Consider the following 19,723-nt stretch of genomic DNA (forward strand, 5'->3'; position numbering starts at 1 on the left):
TTTACGGTTCTTGCGGTATTTCAAAGTTTATGCGCCGCGTGTGAATTTGTTGTTATATTTGCTGCAATTGTGACGATTTTGTGCATATTTAAGTTTAAGCTTACTGGAAGACTCCAGCTATACCAACGATGGCGATGGCGAGCGGGTCGGTAAGTGCGGGGGTAGGGGCTCACGTCCATTTTCCCATTGTTCGGATGCATTGCTGGAAATTTCTGTCTGCAAACTTTTCTGATTTTCATAGTTCGATGCGTGGTGGAAACTTCTGCGGCTGGCTCTTGTGCTCCAGCTCTGTGTGCCTGTGGTTTTAGTTAGTGGCAGGTATTCGAACCTAAAACTTTTGCTAAAAGTTAGCCGGGGCCACTAAAGTTGCCAGCAGACGCACCGCAAAAGTGCACAGACGCACACCAGCAGCCACATGCATACATATGTACATACATATGTGTGTATAAGCACTAAGTCCCCGGCGACCAACTAAGCTAGTCGTCCCAAACTACCTTAGTACAGTGACACTTCCCTAACTTACACCAGAATCGAGCGCTGAAATAAACTTGTGAGGGTAGTTTACAAAAATGGAGTTTTAAGCCACAGTGAAACTTTCCTACGAAAATCGAATAATCAGTCTTTTTTTTTATTACCTTCTTTTAGTTCAAGTTCAGAGAATCTTTCATATCTTAAACTAGCTTCCGCCTAAGTCCATATTATTCTCTAGGAGGCTATGAATTAGAGAAATCATACATATGTACATGTGTGTTAGGGTGGGTCGTCTTCTATGGACACGTAAAATGCTAATCATTTTCCTTTAACAATTCTAAGCGGCATTGACGAAGATGTTAGACCCTCCGAACTTGTTATAAAAACAATGTTATTATTCGGAAAAACATAATAAATGCCACAAATTGTTGTTGGAAACTTAGTCTAAGGACAATTTAATCCAACTCTTCCAATGAAACTGTATGCTTAAAATTACGATTGACCCTCGGCATTTGCAAAAAGAAATACTAGTTTTGCCAAAAATTTATATAAATCAAATTGGCATCTCAGTATACTTATTTATTTATTTAAAAGGCTAAAAAGATATTTATCCTTTTTTTGTTTGCCATATACGGACGGTAAAATGTGATTTTAGACCCATCGTTTTTTTTGGTAGAATGGGTACAAATTTTCAACAAATTGCCCTATGAAATATTTTTATTTTATATTTTATATCCATTTCATTAATACAAATTAACCCATTAAAATGGCTACTATAATAATTTACTCAAGACTCATAGATTCTTTGGCAAAATTGCTTACAATGGATTAGAAATTACGTACCCCTACGATTTTTGGACAACTAAATAGGCCCACCCTAATAAGTATGTTTCTAAGTTTAGTTTTTTTCAACCTTGCACATTATAATCTTATTATATATGCACAGAAAGAAAAATGTAAACGATACAAAATTAACATATCAGTAAAAAATCATTATTTTCCACATAAATATAAAAATTTATTGGGAGTCGCCGATATAAACTAAGTCTGCTGATGACGTTGAAATACATTCCGGTCTTAAATTTTACATGAATAATTGTAGAACTCATCTCAAACTAAAATGGCATACAAATGTGAATATCTAATTTTTTGTATGTGTAGTTCATATCACAAACCAAATTTGTTTTCCACTACAAACCTAAGGTTACCGCTCAGCAACAGCTGAACATTTTTTATGACGTCTTGATAATCGTTTTATTTAGGGAACTTTCGTACCAGGCCATGTTTAAATGCTCATATCGTCTTAAATAAGAACTCATTATTTTAGTAAAAGAGTCTATTTTTTTTTTTTATTTGACATAGTACTAAACAATTTGCTTTTACTTCTCTAAAACGAATTGTGTTTTGCTGCCTGCAATAACCACACACACACGCTGATTTACCAGAATAAAAAGTTCTCAGCAGGTGAGATTTAAGGAAAAAGGAAGAAAAACTGAAAAAAATCGTAGAGCGATTCTTGCAATTTGGCCATCGATTTTATTGATTTGTGACACTGTGCCATCTTTGTCTGGAGCTTTTGAATACCGAACGGTAAATGATTAGTCTTAGTCCTCCAAAAGAAGGCATATTAATTAAAAGAAATATTCACTGCGAACTTGAAGAAGCCTCAGTTTACTATTTTATACCAAAAACCTAACTGAAATTTTTTTATCGTTTAACCAAATTAAAAAACAAACGATTTTCTTTAGAATCAAAAATGTTTAAATGCCAGAGCTGATGAACAAATAATGCTTAAGAAAGTTGATTGATCATAAACAAGTTTTAATAGGTTTGCCAACAATTTAATTAGAAAATAAACATTTCTGTGTTGCATTTAATTTTGTAGTTAGCGTTTGATTTATATGGGTTGAATAGTTTTGGCAAGTTTCGATCTCAATTCTTAAAGCAAATTCTCCTTTAGGAGAATCCCGGTCAGAGTAAAACGATATTGTAGTTAAGTCATCGTGTGCAATTTCCGTTTGGTTATTTTAATATTATGGCATATTTTAAGTGGGCAAGTTAGAAAATTAGTAGTTGGGCGTTAATTTACAAATCGGAGGCCTAAGTAAAACGCTCTTATCGGAGCACTGTATCCAATCCCGCTCTTCCCGAAGAGAAACCGCTGCAACTGCGACTGAGTGGGAGTAAAAAGCCTGTGAGTGAGTGAGTAAATTAGCATGAGTCACTGCTTTTAGCTGCACTCAACTTTGCCTTTGTTATTGTCTGTGGTTGTGGCTGCAAGCCAGCGACCAAGCCCACTCCCCCTTTTAGCCCCAATCCACACATCGACTCCCCCCCTTCACACCTCCACTGTTGGTCCTTCGAGCCGAAAGCAGCACGTGTTCATTTTCGTGTGCAAAGTCACTTGGAATGCCAAGTTGAAGTTATGTCAGGCGCCTTTTTTTCTTTTTTTTTGTGCAGACTCTAGCTGACTGTGTGTGTGTGGGTGTGGAAAAGCGTGTGCATCTGAAAGATACATTTTCTAGATCGCAGCATGTTTGGTTTAGTTGGCAGCTAAATTTCACTACGTGCAGTTTGCGGTGGGTGTTGGAGTCTATGTTACGGAATTCCAACTATGTATGTTTCGCAATAAAAACTTTGCCGGCTGGTGATAACGATTAAACGGCGAGTTCCCGAGTTGATTGAGTGAATAAGATTAACTCGTTACGATGATGAGTAAATTATGAATGTGCATTATCGTACGACCAAAAAGATAGAGTGAGATAGTCGCCTCCAAGATGATGTGAAAGAAAAGCTAGTAAGCTTCAAAGTGTAGAGCAAATGATTCATTACACTAAATTAGCGTGCACACAAAGCACAGTCAAACGTAAATGTACTAGTTGTTAACGTGTTAAATATTTTATTTTTGTTTTCATAAAGCAAGAAGGTTGGCTAATAAACTTTTAATATTTGAAATTTTTATTATAAATTATGAAGAAGTCTTCGCTTTAAAACTATATATGTGGAACATATGTCTAAAAATTAAATGTACTATTTTTTAGAATCCAACTTCTTATTTTCTAAAATACATGTGAATGATAGTAATTCGAGTAGAAGCTTTACTGTTGCTCACAAAGATGAGCTAGCACGTTCTATTAATTAGTAATCGCTTTGGGTTTTCCCCTCTCTTTCGTTCGGTCTTTTCAAATTCTTGGAACCCTATGCTAGTTTGGTTATAATTTCACAATCAACTCATGGGTGCCACTGTAATTGAAGTCTTAACTCTGACTTCCTATGTGCAGTCGGTTTTAACTGGAACTTTTGGGTTGTCGACTCGTTCAGTCTTCCCCATCGGCGAACCTAACTCCCAAAGCGAAGGTTCCCAGCGTAGCACTAAGCCCCCGTATACCCCCATTGCCGGATTTTAGCCCAAAAACGCTGTGTACGTGCCACTGGTGCAGCTCCATAGATCGTCCGGTGGTAATCAGTTTACGCTGACGTCGTTTGCTTACCACTTTCCTCTCTCAATCCCCCCATGCCCACGCCCCTGACCCTGCAGATACAGCTGGGGTCAGTATACTAGAAAACTGCCAATATGGGTATAAGTTCTAATTTGTAAAAATGTTTTTGATAATAGTATAAAATAACATTGACATGATCTTTTCTGACTTTATCAGATTTTTTTGTGAAACGTAGTTAAAAACGTAGCTTTTAATTTATTTTTTAAAAGGCAAATTTGTTTGTTGGTTATTTTTAAGTATAAACCTACAGCTTATGTAAATGTAAAACATTGATGATTATGTGTAACAAAAAGTTTTTGAACTAAGTGCTCCATAATTTTGACCTCATCTGTGGATAAGTATGCATATTTATATTCAAATCCAAATCCAAGTGCAAGTCGTGTAGCTACATGCGAAACTCTATGTAAACCGAAATGGTTTTCATTTATTTTTTTTCCAATTCTATTTTGCTTCTGTTCGTTTTTCATGAGCCGATACTAACACGAGTGCTACTATTTCAGTTGGTTACTAAACATTTAGTGCCTCCCCCCGCCCAAGTAGCCCCTCATAAAATCGAGAGAAGCGGGCTGACTAAGCGAACGAGCAACAAACGGCAGCGGATGAAATGTCGCGCCATATTAACCATATTGCTCAGTGGCGGAAAGGGGACTTTGCAGTGGCTTTTGCATACTGCCCATGCCCCAATATGTGGGGCTCGAAGTCCCCCCGTCTTGCTCCTCCCGCTCGATTGTCCCGCATCTGTCGCCTGGCGGTTAGCTGCAGTTGCTCCATTTGTTTGTTTGTGTTGGGCTATCAGCCAGCGTCCAAGTACAGTGGAGCTTTCCAGAAGAAGGATAATTTACTACCTTCTACTGCTCTGTATCGCATACCTAAAGACGTTTGCCCGGCCTTTTATCAGTAGGGTATGAATCATTTATTAATTGAGAATCAAGCCTTAAAAATATTATTATGATGACTAAGTGTATTATTAAACAGAGTAATTAATTAATCTAACGACTTTCAAGTTATAAAATTAAAGTAACCTAAGCTTAGGTATTATTAAAGTAACCGACAAATGTGTTCGTTTTTCCTAGTTTTTCAGTTTAAGAAGAATAACATAAATTGATATATAAACTTTTGAAAGTATCTTTGAAGTCCTATAAAATAATTTAAATAATTGTTTAGTTTTTTATTAAGCAGCTAGTGGTTCTCCTTATAGGGTTACTACTGTTTAGTTTAGTTGTGTTCGAGTGTGGCGCTGTATTTTCGCTGCAGTTGTTGTTGTCCACAACGTGATAAAAACTTTAAACATTGAATTGTGATACTTCGTCACTTGGTTGTAAATTGAAATAAGACTACCTTCCTCTCGTACCCCCCAGTATATCCCCATTTCCCCACTCCTCTGAACCTTTAAGCGAAATGCGAAGCGAAAGCAAAAACAAAATAGATGGGAAAAACCAAATAAAAAGAAAAATCTCTTGCAATTGTCAGCAAATTTCCTTCAAATGCGAGAACCCAGCGACAACAAGAGACCCAAAGGCGTGGAAAATGAGGAATACAAAGGAAGGAGGATGAGGACCGACTGAGACATTTGTTTAGTTAAGTTTTGGGTTTTGTAAATTTTATGATTTAAATGCAAACACACACACACACACACACACATACCAACACTCGTCGTTTTTTACTTGAGCACATGTATGTTTATATATGTGCACCCATTATTTATGTGAAGCTTCGCCCGATTCCATATATTTCACTCCTCGATTGCCCGATTCCACTTCCAATTTCAGTGCACTTTCTGACGCCTTCGGTTTGGCTCTCCTCGCCGTTTTAGTTTTTAGGTTTTAGTTTTTCGGTTTCTGCGGTTTAAGTATTTCCCCCGCTTTGCCTGCCGTGTTTTCTCTGTTTGTTGTTTTGTGCTCTTTGATTTAGCCTTTGATTTGCGAATATGCGCAAAAATTGTGCAAATTAAATAAATAATAAACGTGCCTGAACTTTTAATGGAATTTTTGCAAAAGGCTCATAAATAAATTGAACAAAAGAAAGCCAAATACGTATCACATTTGATCAACTGCACAAATAATTTAAATTTATTTATGGTGAGTTTAAAAAACGAGTATTATTTTATTTGATATGAGTGGAGAAGAGTGTGACCTGCTTAGATTTCTTAAAAATTTGTTTTTGGTATTGCGTTAAATTATTTTTTGTTAGGCCTCCCAATTAAAATATTTATGTTAAAGTTCTTAGTGTTTGTTTGTAGAAAAGCTTTGTCTGGAAGGCTTGAATTGATATGAATATGGGTACATGAAATATGCTTATATTTTGTAATCTATTACTGGAATACGCGAGAAAGTTTCTCTGTTATGTAAAAGTTTTTAGTGTAAAATATTAATATTAATACCGATTTGCCCTGCCTTTGATCAATAAGCCAATACAATACTGACTTTGTTGCTTAACTTAACTTGCTAACTTAAATTAAGAGCTAGATCATTCTAATCCAAACCATATAGCGTAAAATATTGCCTTTTTTACTGAAATAACTCAAAGACAATATGATAAAATTCCGAAAACAATTATCGAATAGTCCAAGCACGAACGGTAAAATAAAAACGCTGCAGAATGGGCTTTTATGGTGGCTGAGATTACCGTTGGCCGAGTGCTAAGTTTATGACTTTTGAGTCACAGAGTCGTACAAGCGTAATGTTAGCGCACTTTGCTTACCTTTGGCTCAATTATCAGATAAAGAAAGCCGCTTAAGGGGGCGGGACTGGGGGGCTAAGGGACCTGAGCGATATCCGCGGTTTGTTGACCTCCCTACTGATAAAGATTTTTTCCGCTTAGGTATCTTCTGCCTGGGATTTGCAAAAAACTTAACTTGCACGAAGATCATGGCAAGAGAGCTGGGCCAGAAACGAACGCTTTATGGCCAAGAAGTCAATACTATGTGGTACGACTATATGGTAATTAGGGGGCTAATAAGTAAAACCCGCACGTAGCCCAAATAAAAATGGTAACAGAATCGAATACGCGTTCCACGATTGGTGACAGACTCTCCGGGTCTTACTTGCTTTCAGAGTCCCAAGGCCAGTGGATCTATCAGGTTAATTACCCGCCATTGTTAATCCTAGTACTCGTACACCCCGCGCCCTTTATCTCGGCTTTAGCTGTCGGGCTCTCCGTTCTCCGCTTTTATTTTTTTTGCCCCTAAACTTTTTTCTATGCCCATAATGAATTCAATTATTGTCACTCGAGTGCGTTAAGTATGCCGCAAAGGTATGTGCGCTGGTCTATCTGTAGCTGCGAGATACATTCGTATGTTAAAACGTGCCCAGCCACAGAAATCTAACGCAGAACGGCAAGACAAATAAAAAACCAAAGGCTTCTGCGTCACTTGAAATTAAAATGCTTGTGCAAAAATAACAACAAAATTACCAAAATAAATGGAAATAAAGGCTCAAAACTAGTTTTTGAGCGCATTTCAGTCGCCGGGGAAACTTGACAGCTTTGGGCCATATTTAAATGCGAGGGCGGCCTTAAAAGTTAAGAAAGGGAATTAAGTTTTGACACAAAGCCATATTCATTTTATGAGAAATAAAATAAATAAAAGCTAAGCCTAAAATCTTGTAACTTGTAAAATGTTTTAAAGTTTTTTGTTACATTAAACTTAACCTCTTTATTTACACAAACAAATAAAACGCAAATTAAATTTACAATGATTTCAATAATATATATATTTGAAGAACTCTCAAAACAGCCCACTTGATATCACTTTAAATTTATAATGCTTTTTGTGTGGAATTTATGAATGTAGTTACAGATAGATTTATTTATAATAAGTTAATTCTTCCCCACCTTCGGCTACGTGATTATATTGCCATTCGACACCGACAGTCCTAAAAAAGAATATATAAATCCACAAAAATTATATATATTTTTCTCCGATTTCCTCTGCCTTTGTTGAGACGCCATGTTAAAATTGTATTTCGCTGCCAATTCCGAATCTAATTTATTAATTTCGCTTAATGTCTGACTTTGTTTGGCTGCTCTCTCTTCGTTTGTTTTTCGTCATTCGTTATTCTTTTGGGCTGGGCCCCGCCCTAATCTTTACAAAAAGCGTTGTTGCTTTTTTGTTTTTAACAATTGCTTAGTCTCTTTCACTCACTCCCCATCTAGCCCTCTCACTCGCTCCTTAAGTGTTCTTAGCTTGCGAGAGTATTTGTTGCTTTTATAAACATGTTTTCGCATTAATAATACATTTTTATTCGCTTATTTAAATGTTGTTTACATTTAACGCAAACCAGTTAGTGTCTGGGATATATCAACAAATATAAAAATATACAGCTGCGGTTAGTATAATACAAAATACAACATATTTTATATTTTGATTTGGATTAAATGAAATTATTTAGATTTTGAAATGTTCTAAATTTATATAAATTCAAGCCAAAAAAATATTGGAGAACCTATATTGTATTGTTTCGCATAGTAACACCTGAATAATTTTAAAACTCTAAAAAATAACAGGTGTATATATATGCTAAGCTTGTAAGCTTGTATGCTTGTAAGCTAAATTAAAAAAAATTAATCCAATTATTTATCTTTTCTATAATATTTTTTTTAGTACTAATAATGATAACTACTAATATTTTTACCGCAAGCGTATATATGTGTAGTACATATATAAACACCCATACAGCAGCACATCTGGGTGGAGCCTAAAACTTTGATAATTTACTTAGTCTGCGTCAGTTTTTGTGTGTGTGGGTGCTTCTTTCTTATTCGTTATTTATGCATTTGTTAAACTTAGACTTGGGAATCATTCGATGGCGATTTAAGAGTTACTTTTGCTCGTAGAATGCTCACCATGGCTAAAATTCTCATGCTGTCTTCTGTAGAAAAGTTACACAAACAATTGTTGAACTCGTAAAAGGGGGGAAAGGGTTGTTTGAAGTGGCTGCGTCGCATTGTGGGTGATTAAACCACCCACAATCAACGCCTCGAACAGCGGGCTTACACTTCTTTCCCCTTTCTCTCTTTACAAATCCTTGTCAACGCATTAAATAAATGTTGTCGCACCCTGGAGCTGCCTGCTTTTCTGCTCTGCCCCACTTATACAATAAAATACTATTTGATGTGTCTCTATTTGCATATATTTTTTAAAGCGTTGATTTTTAAAAGGCTAAAAAATCATTATTTAATTTCTGAATCGAAGCAAAATATTAGGCAGATTTCTGTTGGGGCTTAAAATGAAGGTCTTTAAAACACTTTTGGCTTGGAATTTGTTTTGGATATGAGTTCCGTATCCTAGTTTAAATTTAGTTCCGTTTCCTATCTCTGATAAGTTGAGTGGCAGATAATACTATTGTCAATTGCTTTAGGCCCTTGAGTGCTTCATAATTTTCATTAATTGAGGGCTTCTAAATTACTCAAGTACAAGACTCGGTTTTCCTTCTATTAAAAAAGGGTCTCTACTTAAGTTTATGGCCGGACCCAGATAGGGGATTGAGTTGGAAACCAAAAACGCCGTCCCAGATACAATTGACAATGGAGCGGAACTCGAACCCGTGCGTCAATTTGGGGCAGCATTGAGGAAGGGTGAGTGGAGCGATTGAAACGCGACAATTTGTTGGTCCTCAAGTGCTCGAGCACAATTTGAATAACAAGCAATGAGCAATCCGCAATCGAAGGGGAATAATATATAGCAATAGCTCTGCAGCACACATTACACCAATCAATCCGAATCGGAGCCAGCTGCCCTTTCGTCAAATTCAAATTCAAGTAAACAAAAGCCATTAGCAAATGTGTATCCGAAAGATGCACAAACGGCGACACTTGAGCTGGTGTAATCAAATCATAAATTCATATACACAAATGGTGATATGTACATACGGGAATGTTCTCTCTCTGTGTCATTCTATTCATTTCCATTAGAGTCGCATAGATACGAATTGATATTCCTTCCAGTCGGTTGACGCTTTCGTAATTGGTTCAAGTATCTTTGCCCACTTGCAACCACAAAATCGAATGGAAACTGTACTTTATCGTTGACAATGAATTGTCAAATCCCAAAAAACCAACTGGTTGTTGCGAACGGAAACTCCTTTTCATTTTCAGATTTATTTTCGTGTTCATCTCCGTTTGCCTTCTTGCGTTCTGAGTTTTATCAAACTATCTTCGGTCATTTTGCATCCCTTTGGCGCATCGCATCCCTTTGCTTCCTGTTTTCGCCTTCATCTCATCTAACTGAGTTCATCTCCGCCTGTCCGTGGAGATTTTCCTTATTGTCTATACCCTAACCTGAGGTCTCAATTGAGTTTTATAGTTATTATGTTTGACAAGGTATGCATATGCTATTTAAAGTGTAATACCTGCAAATTTTAATTCTCTTATTGTGATTTAAAAATCCCTAATCAACTAGAATTAATAGGAACATTTGTTTAAAAGTGGAGTAAAATAAAGTAAAATTTTTAAAGTATTTTGAAACAACAATTTGTTTTTCTATGATTAAAAAAAAACGTAGTCCTAACAAATACAATTTTGTCTGCGTATTATTTTATAAATTATTTTTATAGGGTAAATGTTCTCCAAATTTAAGTTTATCTTTGATCTCTCAACATGGTAGGGTATTAAAAACTTCGATTTGGTCAAAACATTGTCTCTCCGCCTTCCTCCCTTCATTTCCATTGTAATGGGTCCGAAACTCAAAAAGTCGACAACGCGCATATTTTAAGAAATCATTTCTTGATTACGACGTTTGAAAACAATTTGTCTTTCACTCTTTCGCTTTAGTTCTCAGCTTTTGGTTATTTGGTTACTTGCTTATATATATGTATTTATACACAAACATAGATACAGATGTGTACGTGTAGAAGGTTTTTGTGTGTAAGATGTATTGTGTACTTAGCACAAAGTTGTCTGACTTGTTAAGACTTTTTTATGCATTATTCTAGCGCCCATTTTGATTTTATTATTGTTGTTGCGGCGGCTGTTCCTATTTCTGTTGCTTTTTCATTGGCTTTCGTTAAAAAAATAGACATGGGAGTTCTTATGGAGCTAAATTGATGTGGTTGCTTTTTTGTTGTTCGTTACTTGGCATTTGATAAAAATGAATTCATAATTTGAATGGCTGTTTTCGTTTGGGGGAAATATTGGGAGAAATTGTTAAATGGAAGTGATTTTGATTTTGAGTGGTGAGAGTTAATGTAAAAACCTTTTTAAAATTTATTGAGCACTTCTTATTTTAGAGTTATAAATTTTCCTCAAGTTCAGTAGAACAATTTAAATAAGTAATTAATTTGTTTGAAATCAAAATTTTCTTTTTCAAATCTTTTGCTATTGATATTTACAAGTAATTCGTGTATTAAAAATTCTTCGAAGTTCAAATAAAAGACCACAATTTTCATTAATGAATTTTAGTGAATTGGCAGAGCAAGGGAGAAGGCAACAGCCGTCACAACAAATGGCAATAACACCTGTTGAGGCCACACACACATACACACATTCACACGCTAGTTCACATTCGATTTCACACAGACACGCGTCGTCTCATCCCCACACATGCACGTTAAAAGGACAATAACATTTGCTCACGTGTTGAGAGAAAGAGAGTGGGAGACTGTCCAAGTGGCAGGAGTGCAAAAGAGAAAGCAACATCAGTCAAAACCATGCTGTGCGAGCATGCTGAACTCCTCCCTCACACTGTCTGCGTGTCCCTATTCCCTCTCCCAGTCCCTGTCTCTCTCTCTCTCTCTCTCCCGAAAAGGTGAGCGACAGATTGTCCTTGCTGCTTCCCTCCTCCTTCTTTTCGCTTCTGTTTTGTTTTCGCTCTTCGGTCGTGCGTGCGAGTAGCATGTGCATATATATACGTGGCCATAGGTCAGGTTCAAAACTCCGCCTCGGGTTCAAATTCAATTTCAGGTTAAGGATCAGGATCTCGGGATAAGGATACGTGCATGGGACAGCGGCAGCTAAATGCCACTAAATATGCAGTATATTGAAATTGGTACGAGTGGCATGTGTCCTCTCGTTCGCAATTCGATTCCAAAGGTGTTGCAGCCTGTCACAATATTGCGTGGTCCTTTTCTCTTCGATTCCCCGTCCCTGTTTTGGTCCTTTTTCTTTTTCTGATGCTGATAAGAGAGGACCAGGCGGCGGAGAAAGAGGAAGCGGTCTCGGCGACCACAACTGTAAAATGTCAACAGTTGGCGACCCAGAGAACACATGTTGAGACGAGGAAGGCACCTAGTGAATTGGCGGGGCGAACAAGAACATAAACATGCCAAAAGAAGAAGTGTGGGGCAATAATGTGCAATGTAGGACATCCCATAAACAGAAGGCATAATAACTTAAAGAGTATGAAGGAGCAAAACAGTTATGTATCACAACCTACGATATATGTTTATATGCCCACGTTCCATTAGGAAAAGTATGATCAATTGATTAAAAGAGGATATTTCTAACAAGAGTTAGATGAAACCAATTAAAAAAAACTGTCTGACAGAAAAAAAAGGAAAATTATTTCTTAATTTTGAAGCGCTTTTGCTTAGAAGAATTATTTTCAAATGGACGAACCTCGTTAAATTATACTGTAAAGCTGCTAAATAAAAATTGTTTAAATAAGTAAAACAAAGATATGCTAAGTGTAATTAAAATTAGTAATTAACTTAATAATATGCTTTCAAAAACCATTTAACATATGAAGCATACTCTTTAAATCAAAATCATGTCTGTTAAATGTTTTTTTAAAATTTAATGTCGATATTTTAAATTGTAAAGCAGTTTTAAAAACTTTACTCATTTTAAGGTTTAACTAATATTAATATAATTTTTATATTCTAGGTAAATTTTTGTTTATTGGTTTTTTGTTATCAGAACAATGAAACGCGGATCATGACATATTCTTCCCTTATAATCCAAACGGGCAATACTAAAATAACAAAACCAGCGAAGACAACTTCATGATGTTCAGTTCACTAAACCTGAATAAACGCCCAGCAGTCGTCTTCCCAAGGGTTCAGATTATGTCTGCTATCAAATAGCATTTCCGAACCCGAGATCAACTGTACTATGCGTCGCATAAATCCATAAGAATAAAATCGCACGCAAAACTGAGACCGAAACTAAATTTGAGCTCGAACTCAGACCAAGTTGAAGTCGAACACCCTAAACCTAAAACGTAGAACGATTTCAATGCTGACTACCTGAGCAATATGATTCGTACCTTGAGGCAGAGTCTTGGATTTGTTTTATTTGTAGTTCTTTCTGTTGTTGTTTTGTTGTTGTTGTAGTTCATCATGTTCCTGGTAAAAATTTTTTGCGTCTTGTGCAAACACACAGACTTTGAGTCTGAGCAACTGGGGAGAGATAACAAAAGAAACACGTTATCCTTTTTTTTTCATGTTAATGGTTTATGGTTTCCTTGTTTTGGTAATAGAAACAGGAATAGGAATAGGAGTTGGAGTTGGAATATGAATAGGGCGCAGGAGTGAATATAATAAGAGCGTCTAATGCCGGGGAATCCATTTCCATTTCACATTTTTGCGACTCATCCACGACTTAGGATATACGTACACAGAAACAGATCGTTGTCAACTTAATCTATTGGACTTGGTATTGATTTTTACACTATTTTTGCTGTCAAACTAAAGATTTTCTTAATTTTAATTTTAGTATTGATTTACTGCTTTTATTTTCAAGTCCATCTTTAAACCTTTATACAGTTTTTTGGTTTTTGAAATTTCTAAGCCAAGGCATAATTTAGGAATTTATTTTTTCCAGTGTAGGCTTAAACACAGAGCGTAAATCAGTGAAAAACTACCTTTCCGTGCTGAAAAGCCAAAATGCGTCTTTGTTGCCCATGTTCCATCTGCCTTATATGCGTAGTTTTAGGAACTAGTTTTCCGTCTTCCTTTGCCTTGCAAAAGGCTACGCAGCTGTTTCGCCATAAGTCCATTGTTTGCAGATTATAAATGCGCAAGAGTACGATCCATAAGTCCTGGAGTGTGTCTCAGTTTCTGTTTTAGACTAGGGAGATTGAATTACCATTTGAACAGGTGTCCCTTTCCCTTGATTTTTGCTAATAATGTAATCACAGTGAAGGCTGCAACCCTCACACAGTTATGAACTCTTAAATCCAGGGGATGCAACTATTACTAAACAAATTCAAATCTATGGCAATGACAATATTCGAGCCAGTCGGTGAAAATGGGTGGTGGACGAAGTTATGAAAAGTATCTACGCATCTGCATCCGTAGACGTCGTCTAGTCGGGAACTGTACTCGCTCGCCATTTGAAATTCAAATTGTGGCGGCGTTGAAAGCGTATTTCAATTTCCCCCTTTTGTGGAGTGCCCGACAGATTGAGAGATTGCCAAATCACATTTCACAGAGCTCGGCTCTAAAGTTAGGCAAATGTATTTACATATTTAGCCAAGAAGCTGAAAGAAAAAAGTGACACAACACAAAGATACTTTTTAGTTGCAGGGTTGCGCAGGCAAACTGAGATACAGATACAAACACAAAGACCCGAGTTGAGATATTTACCCCGAGATACGTAGTAGAATGGGTTGCCGCTGATGATGATGATGGAGGGAAGAAGTAACCAAGGCAATAATCTAATGTATTCAAAATTATATCTATGCACAATTCTATGTGAATATCTATCTGTATGTTTATGGGTTTTTGTGTAACTGTATTAATGGGCTAAAAATTCGTGATTACCATGAAGCCATTTGAATTTGGATTCTGCCCTCAGATTTTTATTAACGAATTTTCTGAGAACTCGCCCAGCCCACCGCCCTCTTCCGTTCCGTTGCCTATATAGAAATCAGAACCATTGTCTTATGGGTAACAAATTTTCCATCAATTTCCCCGCCCAGCTTTCATCACGAACCGCGAAGTACACCCTTGACAGAAGGGGGTTGCTACATATTTCCAGAGCTATTTTGAATTCGAGTTGGTTGGGGAAAAAGCCAAAATGCCGAAATGATGCATTAAACTGCTGAAAGATGTGCGAATTAGTTGCGACCAGTTGGGATTCGTCGGGTGGGAGGTAAAGTGGGATGAATTCTATGAGATCGGTGAATTGAGTTGTTGAACTGGAATGATTGTTGAGTGTGCTGCGTGTGAAGGGTCTGGCTGGCTGGTGCAAAGTTCAGGAAGAGAAACAATTGAAACATTTTAGGGGGAACAAGATTTATGTTCCCTTATTGAAAGCAAATATCAAAGTAAGAATGCTTAAATTAATTTGTTACATTTGGTTTTTAAAAAGGTTTTTTAACATAAATCAAATTAAAACATTTATCTTATAAAATACATCGCATTTACTCCAATAGTTACGCAAAAAGATATGAAATCTGACACAGGAAAAGACATATTTGAAAGAAAAAACTTTCAATACATAATGGGATTTCTTTCTTATCTTCAGTTTAAAATCCCCGGATTTTAAAAGAAGTCCTTGGCCCAGCCTAGAATTTCATCAACCAAATGACAGACATCCGTCCCTCAGAGATGACTCTCCCACATTGTCATTGTTAAATGTGCATGGCTACAATAATTAATTTTCCCAAATCCCGATATCAGATCTATCTGTGGAAAACGTTTTAAGCCTCCCCTTAACCAGAAATAAAAAGAAATGAGCAAACGAAGAGCCGAGAACAATAACCAAACAAAAAACGAATGCGAACAATAAGAGATATTTTTAAATGGAAAATTTCGTATTTAATCCTCACTATGTCCCATACCTTTCTCACACATCCATCCCGGCAATCCATGTATCCATCTATCTGTCGGCCGGCTCTTAACTAACCCAACCTTAGAATGCCTCGGATATTTCAGTTTTCAGTGGTTGTTGTAATTCATCACCTACAAATCAATCATTTTGACGAAGCAACTCACTAAAAAAAAGAACGTTCGAACCCGAAACAACAACGAAATAAAAGGAATATCGCACTAAGAACGGAGCGTATAAAATGCACACACACTGGACTGAGCGAATGTGTGCGAGCGGGATGCATGGAGGGACAATAGATCAATTCTTCAATATCAAAGAGTCGGCTTGACCTTTTAACGCAACTTTTTTTTTCAAAGGTGAGGGGTGAGTCGAGGAACTCGCTATCGGGAGATGCGAGATGGAAGCCTGTCCCAGCTCGACTAATTGTCTCCCAATGGATCACTCTCTGAGTTTTTACACTGAGAAAAATACCTTGGGAATATGATCTCAAACACCTTTGAATATACAAAATCGATGTCACAGTTTTACTTTTTAATGAACATTTTATTGAAAATATGCATCAAGAAGATTAAAAAAGATTGTTATTTTGAATGCTTATTTTATTAATCAAGTAATGATATAGACCGCAAAGTAATTTTAAACAATATAAGGAAGTGTTAGGTACTGGCAATCTCTTTTTTATCATTATTTTTAAAGCAAACTTTTCGTTTGGTGTTTTCCTCGGTGCATCTCTCTCTATCTTGGACACATGAAAAATGTTTTCATTCCATAGATTTATGTAGATAGGCTTGCCAAGGTGTGGTGTAGGTGAGCGAAGGCATTTCTATGTGTGTGCAGTGTGTCTGTGTGTGCCGGCACTTAATTTGTTGTATTTGTGTGCTGCAGCATTTTGGTGTGAGATTACGCATTTTGAGTTCCCTGCCTGATCTTTGACGATCCTTTCAGAATTGGAATTCTCATCTTGTCTTGGCTTAGTTTACAATGCTCTTTTGATTAGGCCACGAAGGTGGGCCCCCTCCCCTTCCCTCCTCGTACGTGATTGGTATTATTCATCACTTGTCCTTCGCTCGTATCCTCATATCTTTGGCATTTGTTTCTTCGCTTCGTTTTCAGGCTTATCGGGCTAGATTTGTTTAGGCACAACCTTGGCAGTGTTTAATTAAAATTTTAAGTATGCTCAGGTAGCTTCGTTGCTTACTTTGTCTTGGTATCTGCGTTTTTGGTAGGTAAAATCAAAAATTTTCTAATTTATTTAGTTGCCACAGGAAGTCGTAAAACATTTGCGCTCACTGACTATGATTTTCCTGTCCTGCAACAAAATTTTCTAATTGATTTTTATGGATTTTTACTCAGACATTTACAGGACTTCCACTGAGGGAAAGTTTTCTCTATTGAAATGGGTATAAGGGGTGAACATTGAGCTGGTGGGGGACAGGGGGGCTCGAAGGGGTCAACAGCCAAAAACTGAAAAGTTTTACGTAGTCTTAACAATGAATGCAGTCGATAAGTAGTGGCGTAAGTACGATTTCATTCCTACACACACAAAAGCAAACTGCAAGCAATAAGAACTGAGCAATTGATTTGGTTTAAATTTAATTCTTACCGATTCAATTAATGCTCTTAAATTTATTTACGAAATTCCTGCAAACAAAAAATACCTTAAATATATATATTTAAAAGTCTAGGGCCAAACTATTTTGGTTTCAGCAGTAATTGTCCATACTACAAAGAAAAAGAGTTTTGTTTAAAAAAATTATTTACCATAAATTAAAGAATCAGCTTTAATAGCATTAATTATATACAAATACAGTTCTTAGAAAGAGTAAAAACTAAGATAATCAATAGGTTTTAATAAACTTGCACAAGCTTATCTATGTGTTAAAAAATGTTTTTAAATTTTTTTTGTGCGAAAGATTAGAAAAACATGCTTTTAAAAATTTGTTTGTTTTAACATTCTTAAGTAAGTTGTGCTTAGTCCATTTGTTATAACATTTGTTTTCTCTTCCGAAATCGCCGAACATTTGGCCAGAACTAACAAACTCTTAATGTTAGGGTAAAGTCAAAAGCTTGCTTCGTACTCCTCCACCCTTCAATGGAGACCGAATCGACTCAAGGCACAGCTGTTGGCAAAGAGGAAGAAGTTGGATAAGAGAGGCGAGCAGAAATGAAAAGAAAAGGACAGCAGGCGACGAAGGACGGGGCAGGACTCAAAATAGTCATTGTAATAAGAAAATTTTGGTTTCATTTTTAGTATTTGTATAAAATTTAATAACGCCGCACAAGATGGCTGACTTTGCAAAGGGCCGGCCAACAACAAAGGAGCGACCAGGATGAAGTTATGAGTGAGCGAGAGGGGTGGCATGGGCCGGCTGTGTGGGGTAACTAAAACGCTTAAAACACACAATCTCGTTTCGGGTTCGGTTGGGATTTCGGGGTTACGCTTAAACTCTAAGTACATTTTAACTTAACTGCCTTTTTTTTTGTTGTTGTTCTTTCGTTTTTGGTTTTTCGTTAGTTGGTCCTGCCCTTTACCCCTTATCCTTTCCCATGGCGAATTGTAAGGCGAGATGGCAAAAAACCCAGATGATGATGCCGATGCCAATGATGATTATTACGGTTCTGTGGGGGGGTTTTATCAAGGGGTGGTGACTTGGGTGGTGGTTCCTCAACTTCTAACTTGACTTTGTGTGTGTGTGTGTGTGTTCGTTCGCCTGAGTACAATTATAAATTTTTGGAATTGTTGTAATTTAGTTTGTTTGTTTGCCAGTTGGAGATGCTAGCTGCTTCTGCTTGCTCTCTCCTCTAATATCCCTCTCTCCCTCTACTGGCTAGTTCGAATGTATATTTGCGCTAGGGTTTTTCCTTTGTTATATACTAGCTTTGATTGCGTTCCCGAAGAGTAAGTGAAGCAAGCACTTTGATACCCATCAATTAGTCAGGGGTTCAATGAAACACTATTTGGGCTGTGCGATGTGGCAGCAGCTGCTATTTGCTATTGGGTTGTTGCCTGAGTTAGCCTTTTTAACGTGCATTTTCTTTTTTCATTCCTCTTATTATTTAGTAAATATTCACCTTTTAAAGCTTTAGAAACCTCTTTGCAAATCTTGCATACAATTTTGAGCTTATGAGTTAAGCAGTTGTTTTTTGTATCTGAACAATTTGTAAACATTAAAACATTAATCAATTTTTTTTTGTACTAACAAACAATTGACCCCGAGCCGGCAAACATTAGAAAATTAAATAGAAAGGTCGCCAAAAAAATAAATTAACAAGGATAATTAAAGTTTTTCGAAAATGTTTCCATCCTCACTGTATCTCTCACATCCCGCATAATCCGTTACCTCCTGTCACTCAACCCGAAATACCCATCATACCCTTTGACACCCTATTCATAACGGGTATAAAAACTTTCCTCCTAACTGCGATTTCCACTGCGACTGCTGCCTTTGCTGATTATCACGATAAAGCATAATGATTACATTTTTAGTAGAAGTCGCTTGTGAGAGGGTGCGAGCAGGACGGCAGCATGCGGTAAATGCTATTAGTGCGAACGAGAGGCGTAATTATTGTTCGCAAAACGTCGAGTTTTTGAACTTGTTGGGATTTGGATTGGAATTGAAATTGGGTTTGGGTTAGGGTTTAGGTTTTCGGGTTCAGGTTCGGGTTCGGGGAGGGTTTGCCATTGCCGAGCTGGGGAGTTTAAGCGGCATTGGCTTGCACTTGATTAATTGCGATTTATGTATATGCGATATGGAACTTTTGTGTGTAATTACGGACGGGTTGGTAACTGTTATAACGGTCGTTGACATGAGGGTTCCTTTCGTTTCCTCTCATTCGTTTGCTGTGAAATTCGAGCAATAAGCGAGGTGATAAAAAGGAAAGGGGGAGGGTCCCTGATAACTCCCAAAATTATGCAATGCAGCTGCAACATCCTTCGCTTTTTTCTTTTCTCTTTTTTTTTTGGGTAGAAGAATTATATTTTGCTGGCTGAGCAAATAATTCTGATTTAATATTTGTTGTTTTTTTTTTGGGGAGAGCGCACT

General features: G+C 36.9%; 1 protein-coding gene across 1 annotated transcript in view; it reads left to right on the top strand.

Moving 5' to 3' along the window:
* The first annotated feature begins 3 nt into the window (after positions 1 to 3).
* Positions 4 to 19,723, top strand: part of LOC108143476 (probable serine/threonine-protein kinase DDB_G0282963) — a 41,308-nt gene continuing 21,588 nt past the window's right edge. Inside the window, exon 1 of the mRNA XM_017267919.2 lies at positions 4 to 149. Coding sequence (XP_017123408.1) covers positions 129 to 149 — 21 coding nt within the window. The 5' untranslated portion in view covers positions 4 to 128. The remainder of the gene's footprint in view (positions 150 to 19,723) is intronic.

The sequence above is a fragment of the Drosophila elegans genome, unplaced genomic scaffold (genome assembly GCF_018152505.1).
Source record: "Drosophila elegans isolate 14027-0461.03 unplaced genomic scaffold, ASM1815250v1 contig_183, whole genome shotgun sequence".
NCBI classification, from domain to species: domain Eukaryota; kingdom Metazoa; phylum Arthropoda; class Insecta; order Diptera; family Drosophilidae; genus Drosophila; species Drosophila elegans.